At 46.7% G+C, this 20,717-nt stretch overlaps 1 protein-coding gene across 1 annotated transcript; it reads left to right on the top strand.

Moving 5' to 3' along the window:
• Positions 1-287: 287 nt before the first annotated feature.
• On the top strand, positions 288-20,717 carry IFNLR1 (interferon lambda receptor 1; the record flags this gene model as incomplete). Its single annotated transcript, XM_079725056.1, has 7 exons — positions 288-345; positions 3,987-4,110; positions 11,730-11,914; positions 16,690-16,832; positions 18,338-18,497; positions 18,800-18,933; positions 19,932-20,717. The coding sequence occupies 7 exons, from the start codon at positions 288-290 to the stop codon at positions 20,715-20,717; spliced, it is 1,590 nt and encodes a 529-aa protein (XP_079581182.1).

Raw genomic sequence — 20,717 nt, 5'->3', positions numbered from 1 at the left:
AATAATAAACAGTTTTCCGCTTCTCCCCTCCCTCCTTACACGGATTTACTGATTCCCCCTCACCTCCCACCCCCGGGATCGGGAAGAACAAAACGAAGTAGAGGCTCTAGGAGCTACCGGAGGGTTTGAGCGGGGCGGCCCCAAGGAAAGCCCCGGGAGCTTCCCAGTCCTGGCCCCGGAGGGGCGGGCCCACGGCCCGGCCTCCCATTGGCTGCCAGTCGCGTCACCTGCCTTGGGTGGGCCTGGAGGAGGGACCTGGTCCCACCCTGGGCCACAGGAGGACCGGCATGACCGGGAACCCGCGGTGGGCCCCGTTGCTCCTGTGTTTGCTGCAGTCCGCTCCAGGTAAGGGCACGGGGCCGCGGGGTGGACGTGGGGCCGCGGGGTGCTCCATCCGGTCCGCACCCACCTTCCGACCCAGAGCTCCGGGGAGGGAGTGCCTTGGGCATCAGTCTGTGCGCTGCAACACGTGCGAATTAGCAGAGCCCACCCACCACCAGTTTTCTTTTTCCGAGCACTAAACAGACCCGGGTCTTTGAAATTCCTTTCCGGGAAGGAACTGTTTCCTAATGCCAGTTCAGCTTCAGACGAGCAGGAAAAAAGATAGTGGCCGTTCAAAAGTCAGCTGCATTTGTTTATAAAGTGCTTTTCAAGGTTTCCTAAAAGCCCTATCCGCTGCATTAATATCACAGACCCTGACTAGTGGGGGAAATCAAGCAGAAGTGCCCTGCCGTCGCCAGGGGTGCCCTCCCCTTCCTCCCGACTCCGGGTGTCAGAAGTTCCACCCAGGCCTGAGGGGAAGGAGTGCCAGCTTAGCCCGTGCTGTGCTGTCATTCTAACAAGCCACCTTTTTTTTCTGAGCTCTCACTGGTAAATAAGGTGACAGGGTACAAAATACCCTGGGAGAGGAACCAACCACCAATCCAGGGAGAAGGACACCAAATGCCCCCAAGATATGTCCCTAGTCTTAGACTAATAATTTAAGAGCTAGAAGGGCCCTTGGACATCATCTAATACTAAGGTTAAAAGCCAGGACTTGTTTGAGCAACTTCTTGGGCACCACATTATTCTAGTTTAGCATCACAACCCAACTGTCCTAGAAGATAGGTATTATTTCCTCCCGTTTCAGAGGGGGAAACTGAGGCTCAGAGCAATAAAGGGGAATTACCCAAGAAGGAAGGCATTGGTGAGACACACAGAACAGAGAAGACAAGCCGAAGTGAGCATGGCCAGCTTTAGCTGTGGGATGGGCAGCTGGCACAGGGCGGTCCACCCACCCAGGTCAGCTCAGGGATGCCCCAGCCCCTGGAGCCTTCACAGCAGTGTTACTGCAGCTGATGAGGGACAGTGTACCTATGCAGGGAGGAGAGGAGGGTGTCCTCTGTACCCCTTTTTCACCATCAAACTCAATAGTTTTGCTGTCTAGACCTAGCTATCCTTACACCCGAGGATTATTTAGTGTACACAACACAAACTGTGGTGTGAAGGTTTAGGGTGAAGCGCAGCGGGGTCCAGGTTCAATCCTGGCTCGCACACATACTGGCTGTGTAGCCTCAGGCAAATTATTCACCATCTGTATCTGAGCCTAGTGCCTTCCATGGAAGGGAATGTCACCTACCCCACAGGGTGGTTTGTCCTGAAGATTGAATGAGGTTTTGTGTATAAAGTTTCACACCGATGCCTGGCACCCTTCGAAGGCTCATTAGGAGGTAACTACTCTAGCTGCTATTTCTCCACTGTGGCCAAACTCAGAATTGAGGCCTGTCCTCAAATAAGACGATTGTAGACCGATTTTGGCCTCATACCAGCCACCTGCTAGGAAGTCCAGAAGCTGGAGCACTGTCAGCATCAGCATCCTGGTGATGCAGTTCCAGCTAGAGGACACAGGATGGGGTGGTCTAAAAGGCCAGGGGTGTGGAGCCGAGCTGAGAGCCATCAGCAGAAAGGCCCCTCCCTCCCTGATGCCGTTCTATAACCTGTATGGATTTCCATCGTGGCCCATGTGACACTTCAAGGCACTGCATTCTCCATGGGACCATGAGCTCCTAAAGGGCAGGAGTGGAGCTGTAGTCCTCTCTGAAACCTCTGGCACGCAGTGATCAATAGATGTCTTTGACCAATAATGACCCATAGATGTTGGAAGAATAAGGCTGAACAGGCCCCATGAGAACCTAGGGGAGGAAGTGTGATCAAGAACTCAGACTTTGAAGATGTAGAGAATGGACTTGAGGACACAGGGAGGGGGAAGGGTAAGCTGGGACAAAGTGAGAGAGTGGCATGGACATATATACACTACCAAATGTAAAATAGATAACTAGTGGGAAGCAGCCGCATGGCACAGAGAGATCAGCTCAGTGCTTTGTGACAACCTAGGGGGTGGGAGGGAGACGCAAGAGGGAGGAGATATGGGGATATAGGTATATGTATAGCTGATTCACTTTGTTATAAAGCAGAAACTAACACACCATTGTAAAGCAATTATACTCCAATAAAGATGTTAAAACAAAAACAAAAACAACTCAGACTTTGGGGTTGGCTAGGCCTGGATTTGAATTCTGTTTCTACAACTTATTAGCTGAGGGGGCCTCAGTTTCCTCATCTGTAATGTGATGATCATAATTAGTACCTACCTCGTAGGGATGTGGGGTGGATTGAAGGAGAAAATGCAGGTAACGTGCTTTGCATAGTGCCTGGCACATAGTTAGGGCACAATACACATTAGCTGCTATTATTATCATCCGCAGCATCACCACCACTTCTGAAAGATGTCAGGGAGTGATGTTTGAATCAAGTCTTTAAAAGATTAGATGGTGAATACCACGCTGTCAAAGACACCTGGGTTCAAAGACACACAGAAGAATGAGGAGGTTTGAGAAGGGTGAGAAGGAAGATTGGCTGCAGCCTGGTGACGTATGTAGGTGAGCTGTCAGGAAGAGGTCAACGAGATGGCCCAGCCAGGCCAAGCTGGGCAGGGCTTCACGTATCCTGATAAGGAGCATAGACTTTATTCTGAGGACAAGGGAAGGGCGGAAACTGGGCAGCTGTGTAATCAGATGCATATTTCAGAAGATGAGGGTTAGCAGGGAGGAGGTGCCAAGGAGGGAAGTAGGGGCCAGTGAGAGGTGGTCAGGGAAAGAATCACTGGGACAATGACGTCTGAACAAAGATGTGAAGGAAGCAGAGGAGTGAGCCACATGGACAGCCAGGGGGAGAACAGTTTAGCGGAGGGAACAGCTCGTGAAAAGGCCTAGAGGTGGGAGTGTGCCCGGCCTGCTCTAGGAACAGGAAAGGGCCAGCATGGCTGGAGAGGGGCCAGCAAGGGGAGTCATGGGTTGGATAGGGTAGGGTCTTGTGGGTGATTGTAAAGACTTTGGATTTTACCTTGAATGAAACAGGAGCCACTGGAGGTTTAAAGCAAAAGAGTGACATGATGTGACTTTCATTTTAATCCTTGCTGCACTATGGAGAATGGATTGTGGGCACAAGGTTGGAAGCAGGGAGACCAGTTAGGAGACCTTAGGAATAATCCAAGTCATCCCAGTATTCATTCATTCACTCAACAGATTTTTATTGTGCACCTACTATGTGCCAGGGACCATTGCAGGCAGGCTCTGGGGACATGGCTGAGAACAAGACAGAGCGTCTGCTCCTTGAGACCCTCAGGGCCGTTCCCTCCTGGAGTCCAGGAATCTATTAGATGGTCCCGTGCTGCACTGTTTTGCTGGAACCCTCAGGTGCCAGGGTGGGCTTCCCGTCATGTCACAGATGGGCCGCTGAGGTCTAAGGAGGGGAAGGGGCTTCAGTACAGCCAGTCGGTGGCATGGCTGTGACTGGAATCCCACAGCCCAGGTTCCCAGCCTACATCACATCCCCTGTGCTTCCGCCACCCCAGATAACTCCCGGTTCTTAAACTCGGTGAGCACCGGACAGCCCACCCGCGCTGCTTGGAATGGCCCCAGACTTCATGACCTCTTTGTCCCCCACAGGGAGGCCCCATCTGGCCCCTCCCCAGAACGTGACGCTGCTCTCCCGGAATTTCAGTGTGAACCTGACGTGGCTCCCAGGACCTGGCAACCCCCAGAACATGACCTATTTGGTGGCCTATCAAAGGTGGAGGGGCGCCTCTGGGCTGGTGGGGTGATAGGGGGAGACCGAGGAGGTGGGCAGGGGCTGGAGGGGCTTGGTTCTCTGTGTCCACGGGTGACGGCCTGCAGCAGGTATCGGGAGAGGGCGTTTGATAAAGCTCTGGAGGTGGGGATGTTGCTTAACGGGGAACAGCGCCCAGGTGAAAGACGTGCCGGGGGTGGGGGCAGGTCTTTGAGAAAAGTCAGAGCAGGGCTTGGATGGAGCAGTGAGGGCCCCGTGAGGGAATTCTTGAGGGCCTGGAGGAGGTGCTTGGCATTCCAGCAGATAAGGGAGGCAGGTGTATCTCTTGCAGAGCTGTGTTAGGCATCGCTAGATGATTACCCTTTTCCCCACAGAGCCTGCAGGGAGCCTTGGAGTCCTTCTCACTTGGCAGGCCAGGCAGCCACTGCTGATGCAGAGGAATTTGCACATGAAAGCTGATTTGCCATCTTTGCACATAGATGGAAATCATCTGAAGTTCTTTAGTAAGAGAGTAAGCTAATGAAAGCAGATACCCAGAAGGATTAATCTAGAATTGGCGAGAAGGAGGAAGCAGGAAGGAGAAGGAACTGCCACGTACTCAGGACCCACCCTGTGCCAGGCTGAGTGCTAGGAGCCTTGCATGAGCATTTTCCTTCTTCCTCCCAGTATCACCAGGCAGGCCCTGCATTTCCCCTGTTCTAGAGGTGAGGGAACAACTCAGGGGCTGTGACCTGCCCAAGGAAGCCAGTGATGGAACCAGAAGAAAAACCCAAGTCTGTCTGACCCCAAAGCTTGTGCTCTTTCTGTTCTATTATAGTCCCTCCATCTGTAGCATCCAGATGTGAGTGATGGGGGCCTGGCTTGGGAAAGGACAGACTGTGAGAGAGCTTTCAAAAGAAAGAATGGTATAGAACTGTATCAGGAGGCAGAAAATACCAATACCTGACATGGCCTGTGTGTTTGCTCTGTGTCTGCACTGTGTCCATACCTGAAACGTATTTAATCTCACATCACCCTGCGAGGAAGGATTCAGTGACTCTGCTCTACAGTGGAGTAACTGAAGCACTGAGAGTGTATTTTGCTCAAAGCCACACAGCTGGGCATAGAGGAGGTGGGATAAATTGATGAAAGAATTGAAAGCCTAACCTCTGGACTTTTATGATATTTTCCTTTCCTTTTACGCTTTTGAAACACCTGTGAGGATTCCAAAACCATGATATTCTAATGGTATCTTTTCATTTATTAGCTGGAATTAATTTTATAAAGAGATGCTTCCTCTCATGTAGTGTTTGATATTCAGTGGTACTATTCATGTAGGCACGACAGAATAAATGCTTGAACTGTTTTCCTTTAATTTACCAGTTTTCAAGATAACGAACTCGTTCCCTATCATGTCCCAAAGGTGATTGACTTGTTTTTTTAATTATCATTACGAACTCAAGTAGTTAAACATATGTGATGGTTTCAATTCATTGCAATTTACTCTACTCATTGAAGCTTGAATTGTCTCATCTTTAGTCTGTGAATGTCTCTTCAGGTTGGCTCCTGAGTCCTTTGAATTTGACCCTAGTAAGTCATGATATCTTTATTGCTATCTGTTGCGAAAAGATGTTCCAGACTCATTTGCACAATTCCTGACCTAAAACCTGAAATCAGTCATGTGTCCATTTGGTAAGAAATGGTTTTAAAGAACACAGTCTGTGTAGCTGTCTGATCACTACTGAACTATTGCTTTGAGATCTTTTCAGTGAACAGAATTAGGGTGATCCATGTAATAATCCCATCTCTATTCCTGGCTTCTACTGAGGTGGCTGATTAAATCCGTGAGTCGCGCCCATGATCTCCTTATCAAATGATTTTCCAGCCACAACCTTGGTGTTCTCTCCAGAACACGCTTTCTCATTTTTTGCAATATGCATAGGCTGAGAATTTTCCAAATCTTCAATTTCTGGTTCCTTTTTGCTTAACAATTCCTTCTATCTCTCTCTCTCCTCTCTCATTTTACTATAAGCAGTAAGGAGAAACCAGGTCACATCTTCAACACTTTGCTTAGAAATCTCCTCAGCTAAAGTATCCGAGTTCATCACTTTCCACTTCTGATTTTCCATAAAACACTAGGACATAATTCAGTCAAGTTCTTTGCCACTGTATAACAAGGATCAATTTTCTTCCAGTTTCCAATAAGACATTCCTCCTTTCCAACTGGGATCACCCCAGAATCACCTTTAACATCTATATTCTGACCAACAGTCTTTTCAAGGCAATTTAGGCTTTTTCTCACATGAACCTCAAAACTCTTTCAGCCTCTGTTACCCAGCTGCAAAGCTACTAACACAATTTTAGATATTGGTTACATTAGCACCTCACTTATGGTACCAAAATCTGTGTTCACTTACTAGGGCTCCCATAACAAAATATCACAGACTGGGGGCTTAAACAAGAAAAGTTTTTCTCTCACAGTTCTGAAGGCTGGAAGTCCAAGATCAAGGTGTCAGTAGGTTTGCTCTCTCCTGAGGCCTCTCTCAGGAGATGGTCACCTTCTGTGTCCTCACCTGGCCTTTTCTCTGTGGGAGAACAGCCCTGGTGTCCTTTCCTCTTCTCATAAAGACACTAGTCCTATTGGATAAGGACCTCACCCTTAGGACCACATTTAATCTTAATTACCTCTTTAAAGGCCCCATCTCCAAATATAGTCACATGGGTGTTAGGGCTTCAACATATGAATTGGGTGGGGATGTGTGTACACAATTTAGTCAATAATACTGTTAAGCTGGATTTCACCAAATTTAAAATTTTGTTCTTTCAAAGGAAAAAAAAAAAGCCCAAAGAAAATGAAAAAGCCAGCCACTGAGAAAAATATATTCATAGTATATACACTGACAAAGAACTTATATCCAAAATAAAGAACTCCTACATCTCAAAAATAAGAAGACAAATCACCCCCCGAATATCTGAATAGTCACTTCACAAAAGAAGATATATAAACGGCCAATAAGCACATGAAAGGTGTTCAACATCATTAGTCATTAGGGAAGTGCAAATTAAAGCTACAAGGAAATACTACTTCACACTCACTAGAATGGTTAAAGTTAAAAGGTCTGATGATACTAAGCATAGACAAACATGTGGAGTAACTCTCATGGAGATGGCCCTCCATATTCTGGGGTTTTGCAGCCACAGATTCAACCAACCATGGATCAAAAATATTTTTTTTTTAAATCCAGAAAGAAAAAAAAAATCTGTAAAGTGCCAAAAGATAAACTTGAATTTGCCATACACTAGCAGCTATTTACATAGCATTTGCATTGTATTTACAACTATTTACATAGCATTTACATTGTATTAAGTATCATAAGTAATCTAGAGATGATTTAAAGTACATGGGAGGATGTGCATACATTATATGCACATACGAGACCATTTTATATAAGGGACCTTAACATCCACAGGTTTCTGTATCTCCGGGGGGGCCTAGAACTAATCCCCTGTGGACACTGCCTATATATTGTTGATGGGAACTACAATGGTACAATCACTTTGGAAAACAGCTTGACAGTTTCTTGTAAAGTTACACATTCAGTTACCGAGTTTCCCAGATTCTACTCCTAGATCTTTATCCATGAGACATGAAAACATATGTCCATACAAAGACTTGTACATGAACTTTCATAGCAGCTTAATTCATAATTCCCTGTTATGGACTGAATTGTGTTCCCCCCCTTAGTCACTCATATGTTAAAGCCCTAACACCCATGTGACTGTATTTGGAGATGGGGCCTTTAAAGAGGTAATTAAGATTAAATGTGGTCCTAAGGGTGAGGCCCTAATCCAATAGAACTAGTGCCTTTATGAGAAGAGGGTCAGCAGGGCTGCTCACACACAGAGAAAAGGCCAGGTGGGGACACAGAGAGAAGGTAGCCATCTCCTGAGAGAGGCCTCAGGAGAGAGCAAACCTGCAGACACCTTGATCTTGGACTTGCAGCCTCCAGAACTGTGAGAGAGAAATTTCTGTGGTTTAAGTCCCCAAGCCTGGCATTTTGTCACCGCAGCCCTGGCAGACTAACACATCAGGTTTCTTTTCTCCCGGTGTCCTAAGAAATGTTTGCTTGACTCAAGGTCACAAAGATCCTCTTCTGAGCTTTCTTCCAGAAGTTTTCAAACGTTAGAATTTACATTTCAGTTCTCTTTTATTTTTATTTTATTTTATTATTATTATTTTTTTTTTGCGGTACGCGGGCCTCTCACTGTTGTGGCCTCTCCCATTGCAGAGCACAGGCTCCGGACGCGCAGGCTCAGCAGCCATGGCTCACGGGCCTAGCTGCTCCGCGGCATGTGGGATCTTCCTGGACCGGGGCACGAACCTGTGTTCTGTTATCTCCTTTCTGAGTTTCTCTGATTCTGTTTTGTGTTGTTCTTCCATGTCTTATATCATTTTAAAATGTCTCTTATAATCCATTTTGAAGTAGTAGTTTACAGTTTCAATCTGTTCATAGATATGTTTTTAGCATGCGTTTTCTGACTCATTCAGTTGATTGCTTAGCTTATTAATTTCTATCCTTCCTTATTTTCTGTTATAAATATTTAAAGCGATATGCTTAACTACATCTCATAAATTTTTATTTGTGTTATATTTTTGATCATTCAATTTTAGAGATTTACTAACTTCCATCATAATTCTTTCTTTGATCCATGAGTCATTTTATTTTATTCTCCAATGTGTGATTTTTGAGTCTCCTGTCTTTTTGTTTGAAGTATAGTTGATTTACAGTGGTTAGTTTCAAGTGTACAGCACAGTGGTTCAGTTATACATATATATATATATATATATATATATATTCTTTTTCAGATTCTTTTCCATTATAGGTTATTACAAGATATTGAATATAGTTCTCTATGCTATACAGTAGGACCTTACTGTTTATCTATTTTATATATGGTAGTGTGTATATATTAATCCCAGACTCCTAATTTATCCCTCCCCAGTCCCCTTTCCCCTTTGGTAACCATAAATTTATTATCTGTGCCTGTGAGTCTATTTCTGTTTTGTAAATAAGTTTGTATCATTTTTTTAAGATTCCACATATAAATGATGTCATATGATATTTGTCTTTGTCTGACTTAATTCACTTAGTATGATAATCTCTAGGTCCATCTATGTTGCTGCAGATGGCATTATTTCATTCCTTTTTATGGCTGAGTAGTATTCCCGTATATATGTATCACACACATACATACATACATACCACATCTTCTTTATCCATTCATCTGTTGATGGACATTTAGGTTGCTTCCATGTCTTGGCTATTGTCAGTAGTGCTGCTATGAACACTGGGGTGCATGTATCTTTCAAATTAGAGTTTTGGTCTTTTTCAGATATATGCCCAGGAGTGGGATTACTGGATCATATGGAACTCTATTTTTAGTTTTTTAAGGAACCTTCATACTGTTTCCATAGTGGCTGCACCAATTTACATTCCTACCAACAGTGTAGGAGGGTCCCCTTTTCTCCACACCCTCTCCAGCATTTATTATTTGTAGACTTTTTGATGATGGCCATTCTGACTGGTGTGAGATGATACCTTGTTGTAGTTTTGATTTGCATCTCTCGATAATTAGAGATGTTGAGCATCTTTTCATGTGCCTGTTGGCCATCTGTATGTCTTCTTTGGAGAAATGTCTATTTTGGTCTTCTGCCCATTTTTGATTGTGTCGTTTGTCTTTTTGATTTAGTTGTATAAGCTGTTTGTATATTTTGGAAATTAATCCCTTGCTGGTTGCATCATTTGCAAATATTTGATCCATGAGTCATTTTAAAACATTTTAAAATATTCAAACTTCCTTTAGTTCTCTTTTTGTTAATGATTTTTAACTGGATTATTTGCAGTCAGAGGAAATAGTTTGAGAGATACCTATTCTTTGAAATTTGAGAGTTGCTTTATTTTTGTTAATATTTTTGATAATATTTTGTTTAGGGTTTGTATGTGGCTCAAGCAGTTTCTTGTTTGTTCTGTATATGTTCATTAGACGAACTTTGATAATTATGTTGTTCATTTTATTAACATATGTACTAATAATTTTTCTTTATTCAATTGTTGATTACTGAGTGAGATATATTAAAAATTTCCCATTGTAATTGTGGATTTTCTTTTTCTTCCTGTAGTTTTATCTATTTTTGCTGAATATAGTTTGAAGCTATTTAATAGGCACATATAAGTTAGAATTTTTATATCTTCCTGGTAAGTGGAATCATTCACTACTGTGTAGTGGTTCTTTTCACCTTTACTAACGCTTTGGACTTTGAAGTTTCTATTTCGTCTCATATTAATATGCCTACGCCAGTTCCTTTTTTCGTTGATGTTTACCTAGTATAACTTCACCAAAAAACAAAACAGAGGAATTCTTCCCCCAAATCGGTTCTCTTTGCCTACCTGTATCTCAGCCTTTTCCGGTCACCTGTTGCTCAGTCTCCAAACCCAGGAAGAGTCCTCAATTCTCCTTTCCCTCACATTCCACATCCAATCCATGAGCAAGTCTCATCAGCTTTACCTCCAAAATGCATCCTACCTCCAACCTTTTCTTGCCATCTTGCCCACCATTCTCTCTTGGACCACTGCTGCAGCCTCCTAGCTAGTTTATCAGAGTGATATTTTAAAAACATAAATTAGATGACCTCAGTTCCTCTCTTCAGAACCTTCTGATAGCTTCCTCGGACACTTGGAATCAAATCCGAACCCCTTGCCAAGATGGCAAGACCCTGCCTGCTCTGCCCACCCCCCTCCACCCTCACATCCAGTCTGTCCACCCTCTCCCGGCCTTGTCCACTGGGCTTTGGCCACCCTGGCCTTGTTTTTTTGCTGGACAGATCAAGTCCCTTCCCATCACAAGGCTTTTGCTTTTGCGTTTCCTTCCCCCAGGCCTTCTCTTGGCTCCCTTCGCAGCATCCCGGCCTCAGCTTTAGCACTGTCTTCCTGGCCTTTCCTGAGCCGCCTTCAGAGAGCAGTCACCCCCACACTACCCTATGGTCACTGCATTTACCAGCTCCTGGATTTATATTGTTGATGTGGTGATGGTCTCTCATCCCCTCCCTCCAGAGTGTAAGTTCCCGAGGGCAGGACCTATCTGTCATGAATTGCCGATTCCCCAAGAATAATGCCCAGCAAGCAGGTCCCTCCTTTGGACCTCAGTGTTCTCAGGAGGTTGTAGTCATGGACCTGTGTGTTCCCCTCTGACATCCACATAGCACCTGGCACCGGGCCTGGTACACAGCAGGGGGTCCATAAATGCCTGAATGAATAAACGCGTGGAAAATGGTTACTAGCACAATGACCCTGTGGGGGAGCCATGACAGATGAGGAGACTGAGGATTAGGGACAGTGACCTGCGTTAAGGTCCCAGAGCTAGTGAGGGGCAGAGCCAGGGTTCCCACCCTTGTCTATCGTTCCAGAGCCCGAGCTCTTAACTGGACTGTTCTCATTCTGTCTCAGCCGATGGCTGGCTGGCTGGACAGATGGATGGATGGATGATCAGGTTGGATGGAGGGACGAGTGATCACGTGTTCTCTAAGTTTCCTCACCCCCAAGAGGCTGAATCCATGACCCACACTCTCCTGTCTCCTCCCTCAGCTCTGCACCCCCCAGACGGTGGCGGAGAGTAAAAAAGTGTGCAGGAACCAAAGAGCTAGAGTGTTCTCTGATGTGCCTGGAGAAACAAGACCTGAGCAATAAGTTCAAGGGGCGTGTGCGAGCGGTTTCTCCCAGCGCCAGGTCGCGCTGGGTGGAGTCCAAGTCCATGGATTACTTTTTTGAAGGTAAGTGAAGGACCTGTGGGAGGCTGTCTGCTCAGGAGCTTGGCTCAGAGGCACTGCTATCCTGGCCATCTGCCTCCCACTTCCCCAAAGCAGTGGGCAGCTCTCTGGGGCCACCTGCCATGGGCCTTGGCCCATGTCCAAGTAGCCTGACTTCGTGGCAGGGAGTTAGGGGAGTTCACCAGCCCCAGCAGTTCAGTTTGTACCTCCTACTAATGAGGTTCATGATCTTCTTTTGAGCACAACCTTGGTCATGAACTACACAGGCACTTTATATATTTTTTCCTACTTTTTTAATGTTCAATCTCTCTCTTTAAGAAACAATTTTTAAAAATTTTGGTTGCAATAGTAATTTCTGTACACGGTAGAAATTTGGGGGGGAAAGGAGATAAGAATAGAGAGGAAAACATTCCCCATGCTTACAGCCTTCATAAATCACCAGTGTTAACACTGAGTGAGGAAAGTGCTTTTTTTCCCCAATGTATTTTATTTCTAATCCTCATAACACACCTGTGGGGTTCATTTTCGTCACCCCATTTTTTAAAAATAAATAAAGCAAGACTCACAGAAGTTAAGGAACTTGCCAGCTAGTAAGTGATGGACATGGGATGTGAAATGGCTTTTTCTGATCTTGGACAAGGTGCTCGATCAAGAGTAAGGAGGGGAGGATAAATACTCAGACAATAGCCTCATGGAGCTGAGGCCTGTAACTTATCACCCAGGCTTCTCAAAATGTTTGAGGACAAAATAGGGCTTGAAGGGGGATGAGGAAGGGATTTAATGAAGGATGGCAGGAAGAAATGGCAGAGAAGGAAGAAGAGATGATTTGGATGGGAGGAAGCTGGCTGGTTGGATGGACGAAAGGAGGAAAAGGATGGATGGGTAAGAAGAAAAGAAGTGTGGAGAGGACGGGGAAGAAGTGACGGATGAGTGGGAAGAAGGAGGCTAGATGGATGGGTAAATGCTTACCATGAAGGAGCCAGTATGGATGGAGAAGTGGAGGATAGGAACGAAAGGCAGACAGATGGATCAGTGGGTACAGAAGGAAGGCTGGCTGCCTGGGAAGGGAAGGAAGGGTAAAAGGGAAGGAGAGGCAAAGGAGAAAGGAAAAACAGGAAGGAAAGATGTATGGAAAGAAAAGAACGGATGGATAGGAAGGATGGAGGAGTAGAAAAGTGGGCTGATTGGCTAGATACAAGGAAGGAAGAAAGTGTAAATGAACAGGAAGACAGGATGGATAGGAAGGAAGAAATGTCAATTGGAAAGAAAGGAAGACAGGATGCTTAGGAAGAAGGAAGGATGGTTGAGAAGGATGCGTGGATGGGAAGGAAGAGAAGCATAGTTGGGAAGGATGGATAGATGGATAGAAAGGAAAAGAAAGATGGGAAGGCAGGCAGAAAGGCTGATGAAGAATGAAGGATGCACCACTGCAGAGGCTGGATGAATAGGAATAAGAATTAGAACAATAGAGGGAAAGATGCAGAAAGGAGGTTACTTTTTTTTTTTTTGCCTCCTCCTCCCTGAAGTTCTTCTTGATTCTCCTGCAGCACACCTCAAGCTTGAGTGACCCTTGCTTCCTTTTTCTGCCCTCAGCTGTGGTGACCCTGGTCACTTTCTCTCTTGAGTTTTGGTAGTTTATGTATTTCATTTCCCCCTAATTTCCTCCAACTCCTTGAGGTCAAGATTTATGGAGGCCTCATCTCCCCACTCCCCTCAGCTCCCTGCCCAGGGCTTAATACATATCAGTGTCCAGTGGATATTTCCTGAACACATAGGTAGTGGCACCTTGTGACTCCTTTTTTTTTTTTTTTTTTTTTGCGGTACGCGGGCCTCTCACTGTTGTGGCCTCTCCCATTGCAGAGCGCAGGCTCCGGACGCGCAGGCTCAGCGGCCATGGCTCACGGGCCCAGCCGCTCCGCGGCATGCGGGATCTTCCCAGACCGGGGCACAAACCTGTGTCCCCTGCATCGGCAGGCGGACTCTCAACCACTGCGCCACCAGGGAAGCCCAGTAGTGGCACCTTGTGGAAGCCACACATTTTCCCTGAGCACAAACACAGGACAGGGATGACCAGTGTGGCCAGAGCTCCTGCTGGCTGGTACTCAGGGAGGGCTGCATGGAAAAAGTGGCATTTCAGCTGGACCTTGAACAATGGTGTATTAATTTTCTCTTGTCACTTTATTCCAAGTCACTGCCCCCACCATCTTCAAACCATCAGTCAAACCTAGGTGACCTTGAACAGACTATCAGTAGAAATGGACATTAAAGACTCTGCCAGTGAGACCTCAGAAGCAAGCGAGGAGCATCATAGAGCAAATCTAAATCTCCTTCAAGAATTCTTAAATTGGGGCTTCCCTGGTGGCGCAGTGGTTGAGAGTCCACCTGCCGATGCAAGGGACACAGGTTCGTGCCCCGGTCCGGGAAGATCCCACATGCCACGGAGCGGCTGGGCCCGTGAGCCATGGCCGCTGAGCCTGCGCATCCGGAGCCTGTGCTCCGCAACGGGAGAGGCCACAACAGTGAGAGGCCCGCGTACTGCAAAAAAAAAAAAAAAAGAATTCTTAAATCATCCCGAACAGACTGTTAGTAGAAGTATGGATACTAAAAGCACTGCCTCACAGAAGGAAGTGAGTAATATGTTACTGAAAATTTCAGGAAGGGGGATGCCTCTTATATACTGGCAAAAAGATTAACAAAATTGTGTCCTGTCGGTATGTGGAAAGCAGAACTTGTAAATGATGAATCTGGACATTTATCAAGGAGATTTGATAAATGTTGTGTTGAAGGCATGGCCTGGTTTATTCTTGGTAATCATAGCAAAATGCAAGGAGGAGAGAGAGAAATTGAGGAAAGAACATAAACAAAAAGGAACCAGGACTTGAAGATTTCGGAAATTCTTAACCTATTCAGATGGCAAAAGATACTAAAATTAAGAAATTGCTTCCAAGAGTGTGACATAGAGAAACAGCAAAGTGTGTGGTTGTGCAATCATTTACTAAAACCTCAGAAAGATCAAAGTGTTTAGTCAAGAAAAAGGCTCTTTGAAGAGATTTGAGGGTTCAGTTCCCCTCAGTCAAATCAAAGGGCCTCTAGAAAGCTGAAGTGTTATCCCTCAGCCAGCTCAGCTAAAGCCAAAAATAGAGAAGGGCTTATCTCAAAAAGATTTGTGGAACTGACTTCTGTCTAATGGAGTGGGTCCCCATGACATCCACAGGAGACCCATAAAATTCTTGAGAATTTTATATCAACAGAAACACTGCCAGCTTGAACGAAAAGGGGCAGAGAGGACAGGAAAAGAAAGAAGGCTACTGGTCCCCCAATTTCTCCTGGAAGGAAGCAGACTGGTAAAACTACTTAGCTGCAAATAACTGCTACCTTTCATGAAAAGGAAGGATGATTCAGAGGGTGGAACCAAGAGCCCAGAGAGCAGTGCTGAAAGCCAAGGAGAAGTAGTTCCCAAGCCTTAAAACCTAGGACAGTTTGTGTAGCTGGATTTCAAAACTGCTTCAGCCCAGTGACTCCTTTTTACCTCCTATTTCTCCCTGTTTGAACCAAAATGTTTATAACTGTTATCCAGCGCCTATCCCACCACCTTATATTGGGAGCAGATAATTTGTACTTTATTTTCACTGGTCCACAAATGGACAGGAATTGTGTCCCAGGAGTTGTACTGAATGGATTGTACCCAAAGTCTCACCTGAACCTGATTTAGATACTTTAGATTATGAGATTTTAGAACTTGAGTTGATGCTGTAATGGGATGAGACCCTGGGGTACCTTGGGATGGGGAGAATGTATGTTGCCCTGGAGAGGGACATGATTTTCAAGGAGTCAGAGGGAGGACCATGATAGACAGAATGACTCCCCCAAAGATATTCATGCTCGAATCCCTGAACTTCTGAATATGTTAGATGTTACTATTACATGGCAAAAGGGATTCTAATTAAGTTTATGTGTGTTAAAGTAGTGAGATTATCTTGGATTATCCAAATGGGCTCAATCTAATCCCATGAACCCTTAAAAGCAGAGAACTTTCTCCAGCTGGAGGCAGAAGAGGTGTAGAAGAAGGGAAAATCAGAGAGAGTTGAAGCATGAGAAGGATTCAACATGGTGTTTCTGCTTTGAAGATGAAGGGGCAACGTGATTAGAAATGCAGGTGCCAGGACTTCCCTGGCAGTCCAATAAAGACTCTGTGCTTCAACTGCAGGGGGTTTGGGTTCAATCCCTGGTCAGGGAACTAAGATCCCACACGCTGTGCAGCGCGGCCAAAAATTAAAAAAAAAAAAAAAAAAAAATGCAGATGCCTTCAGGAGCTGAGAGAGGGTCCCAGCTAACAACAGCATAGAAATAAACCTCAGCCTCACAACCCCAAGGAACTGAATTCTGCTGACAGCATGAATGAGCATGGAAGTGAATTCTCCCCTCAAATTCCAGATAAGAGCCCAGGCCAGCTGACATCTTGATTTCCACCCAGAGTTGAGGACCCCATCAACCCCACCCAGACTCTGACCTACAGAACTGAGAGATAATAAATCCGTGTTGATTTAAGCCACTAAGTTCATGGTAATATGTTATGGCAGCAGCAAAAACTAATACAAATGAGCAGGATGCTGACAGACCAGTGACATGTGAAGGGCACCCAACTGGAAGGGATGACACGAGTAAAGAAAGGTTAACTGTCTCTGGGCTGGGTGGGGAGCAGGCCTGCCTGGAAGCAGGGGGATGGATGCCCTGTGGCCCCCAGAAGGTCCTGATGGGTCCTGTTCTGTTTCTGCCAGTGGAGCCAGCCCCACCTGTCCTGGTATTCACCCGGACAGACGAGATCCTGAGTGTCAATGCCACGTACCAGCTGCCCCACTGCATGCACCAACCAGATCTGAAATATGAGGTGAATTTCTGGAAAGAGGGGACCGGGAATAAGGTGAGAAACCCCTCTCATGCCCCCAGGCTGGGTCCCCTTCCTCATTCTCGCACCAAACCCTGGTGCTTGTCACCCTCCAAGCCCTGAAAGCCTCCTCCAGGAAGCCTTCCCTGCATACCCCTTACTCCTGGCAGTCACCCCTTGACTCTGCACAGTGTGATTGGCCTGTGGCCCACCTCTGCCCCACTCCCCCTAAGAGGCCAAGTTCAGGACATCCTTCCCCTGCACATTACAGGTAATAAACAGCAGTTTTCTACCTAATTTTTTTAAATTATGAAACCTTTTTTTTTTTAATCTGACTGAAGTATGACAGGCTCCAAGAACCTACTTAGCCTACTTGTTAAGCCACCAGATTCATTAGAAAAAAAACTAGAAAATACAGATAAATTCTAGGAAGAAAACCAAAAGTACATAGAGATGATCGCAAATAACTACGTGGTGTATATCCAATTTCAGACTTGTTTCTGTGTATGCATGTGCATGTGTCTGTATATATTTATTTATGACAGGGGTTGGCAAACTTTTGCTGTAATTGGCCAGATAGTAAATATTTTTGGCTTTGCAGGCCTTATCGTCTGTCACATCTATTCAACTCCATCTGTAACACAAAAGGAGCCATAAGTAAATAGGTACATGAACAGGCATAGCTGTGTTCCAGGAAAACTCTATTTAAAAAAAAAGTTGGGGCTGTAAGTCTACGGACCCCCGTTTTTGTCCATTCTGTCTTTTACTGAACCAACGCTCACACTCCTAACCTCTTGCACACTCTGGATCCCAGAGATATATTGATAGATCCTCATCCGATGTGATCCTCACCTTCAAGAACCTCACAGATATTCTCAACCAGCACTGTCCAGTAGAAACATAATGCAAGCCACATTGTGTCATTTAAGTGTTCCACATTAAATTAAGTAAAAAGAAACAAGTGAATTTATTTTCATAGTAGATTTTATTTCATCCAATAGAATGTTATCTTCTCACCATATAGTTAATATAAAAATTACTGAGATGCTTTATGTTCTTTTTTCATGAAAGCCAGTGTGTATTTTACACTTAGAGCACATCTCGGTTGGTACCAGCCACACTTCAAGTGCTCAAGAGCCACATGTGGCCAGTGGCTACTGTGTTAGACAGGCAACGCTAGAGTTTTCTGTGTCTGTAATGGCTGAGTGACCACCGCCCCCGCCCTAATTGATTGAAACGCCCTGAGGGTAGGAAGCCTGAGGCATCTGTCCCTGAAACTGAGGGCCTGTGGGCCCTGGTGGGGTGTGCATGGGAGTGACCCTGAGTGGCAGGGCTGCTTTTGAACCCAGACCATCTCTACCTCGAAACTCCGTGGAAGAGAAACCAGAGAGTGTTGGGACGTGCTCCCTGAATGCTTAAGCCTTAATGCAAGAAAAGGTGTAGGAGTCACAGCTGTGTCCTGCCAACCCCACCCTGTCCTGGCTGCATGGAGCCGGTGTCCCCCAGCAGGTCCACCCGCCTCTGCTTCTCTCTCCAAACAGACTGAACTTCCACCCACTCCCCATGGCCAGCCAGTCCAGATTTCTCTCCAACCAGACACCAGCGGACACTACTGCCTCAGCGCCAAAACTATATACACCTTTGGCTACCCTAAAGAAAGCGAGTTCTCTGAGCCCACCTGCTTCTTCCTGGAGGCCCCAGGTGTGTGCAAAGTGGTACAGAAGTGGGGACATTTCCCCTGGGCGTTAGGATCTTCATAATTTGCTGGTTAAGAGCACAAGTCTAGAGACAGACTCACCTCGATTAAAATCCCAGCTCCACCCCACTCACTCTATCTTTGGGCAGCTTACATAACCTCTCTGAACCTTGCTTTCCACACTCTGTAGGATGGGTTTATTCTGATGAGGATTAAATAGGATAATGTACGTGAAGCCCACAGCACAGATGCCGCTGATAGACAGGAACCCCTGCTTCTCTAGTTGTTATTATGTTTTTCTTCCTAGGATCCAACTGGGCACTCCTGGTGCTGCTACCCTTTCTGCTGCCACTGCTGTTGGTCGTTGCCACAGGGCCTGTGATCTGGAAGAGCTTCAGGGGGAACCCCTGGTTTCATCAGGCAAAGATGCCACAGGCCCTGGTATGGCAAATCTGGGGGCGTGCGACAGAGAGGGAGGGCTGTCGAAGAGCAAGGAAGTGGAGCTAGACTTAGAGATAGTTCAGCTAGAATATCAAGATGGCCCAGACTGCGAAACATCTATCTTCCTATCTAAATTTTCACCATTAGAAATTCATTCCTTTGGCACCAAATTAAAATAGCAAATATGCCTCAGGAGAGATACCCAGAGGGGAGGCGGGAGTGTGGCACCTAAAGGGGACATCTTAAAAGGGTCCCAGCACTTCATTCACAATCTAACCGAGGGTCAGTCTTGCCCAGGCAGACGCTGGAATTTCCCCACCGGTCTGCTAGCTCGCTTGCTTAGAACCTGGGGCCAGCTGGGACAGGGGAAGCCTGGAGAGGTCAGACTTGTTCAGCTGAAGGCCTGGAAAGTGAGGCTGTGGTAGATGAGGCTCAGTGGGCACTCGGGTCCGGTGGGGGCTTTGAAGATGGATTCTGAGAGTCCCTGCCACACGGGAGTGTTTCAGCGTTCCTGGATATGGGACCTGCAGGGAATTCCCACTAACCGAAGCACAACCTCTGTGTTAGATGGGTCTGCACCTTGCCCTATCCCTCTGCCTTCCCATTATGTGGTGAGTTACCAGCTCGACCTCCTGCAGCTGGCACCTGAAACCTGGAGGCTTTCTCTGGCCTCTGGTGTCCACTCTGCCTGTGCACATCACCAGCTGCATGTGCCAGAGAATTCTCACTGCCCCCACCCCTCCATGCCTCACCCGACGGTGCTCTGAGGCCTGTGTCCCCGGCAGGGCTAAGTTCCAGCCGCCCTCGGGGTAACTTGCCTGATAACACCCCGCTATTGGCTGCTATGCCTTGCTGACACTTCCTGGGATCACTTCCCAAAGAAACGACTTACATTTGAATCCTTGTCTCAGAGTCTCTTTCCAGGGGAACCCAAATGAGAACAGTCAGTCTTCCAGAAAGGCTGACTTTTCTGTTCTTCTCCTCCTTCCCCAAATCAGGACCTCTCTGGACACAGACACCCCGGGGCAACCTTTCAACCCAGTGGCCCAGAGTGCCTGCATGTCTTGATTCTCTGTCCCCAAAAGGAACCGACCAGAAGGGTCAGGCTGACCCCTAGAGTCAGGGCCCCAGCCACCGTCCAGGCAGGATCAGAGAAGGACAGTGCTGAGGAGAAGACTGATGAGGAGAACACGGATGAGGAGGACACGGACGATGGTGTCAGCTTCCAGCCCTACACTGAACCACCCCCCTTCCTGGGGCAGGAACACCAGAGCCCGGGGCATGCTGGGGCAGGAGGGCCTTGGACTCCTCTGGTCCAGGTGGAAGGCTCCTCTGCTTGCGATTCTTCAGACAGAAGCTGGGCCAGCACTGCAGGCTCCTCCCCCTGGGACGAGGCTGGATCGTCTGGCTATTTGGCCAAGAAGAGGCCAGGCCGAGGACCGGGTGGGAAGGAGCTCCAGACGCCTCTCCCACCACCCAAATTCTCCGAGGACTCGAGTTCCCTGGAAGAGCCCCCAGAAGACAACCCGTCTTCCTGGGTCAGCTGGGGCTTACCATCACCAGGGCCGATTCTGGTTCCCACGGAGCCCCCAGTTTCTCTTCAGACACTGACCTTCTGCTGGGACAGCAGCCCCGAGGAAGAAGAAGAGGAGGGGGAGGAGGAGGAAGAAGAGGGTGGGAGGGAATCAGAAAGTGAGGACAGCGGTGGCGGCAGCTGCGGGGCTAAGAGCCTCCAGAGGATTGAGGTCAGAGGTAGGACGCTGGGGCACTACTTGGCCAGGTGA

This window comes from Hyperoodon ampullatus, assembly GCF_949752795.1.
Source record: "Hyperoodon ampullatus genome assembly, chromosome: 2".
Taxonomy (NCBI): domain Eukaryota; kingdom Metazoa; phylum Chordata; class Mammalia; order Artiodactyla; family Ziphiidae; genus Hyperoodon; species Hyperoodon ampullatus.
The sequence above is the reverse complement of the archived record's forward strand: the minus strand, read 5'-3'. Positions and strand labels throughout refer to the sequence as shown.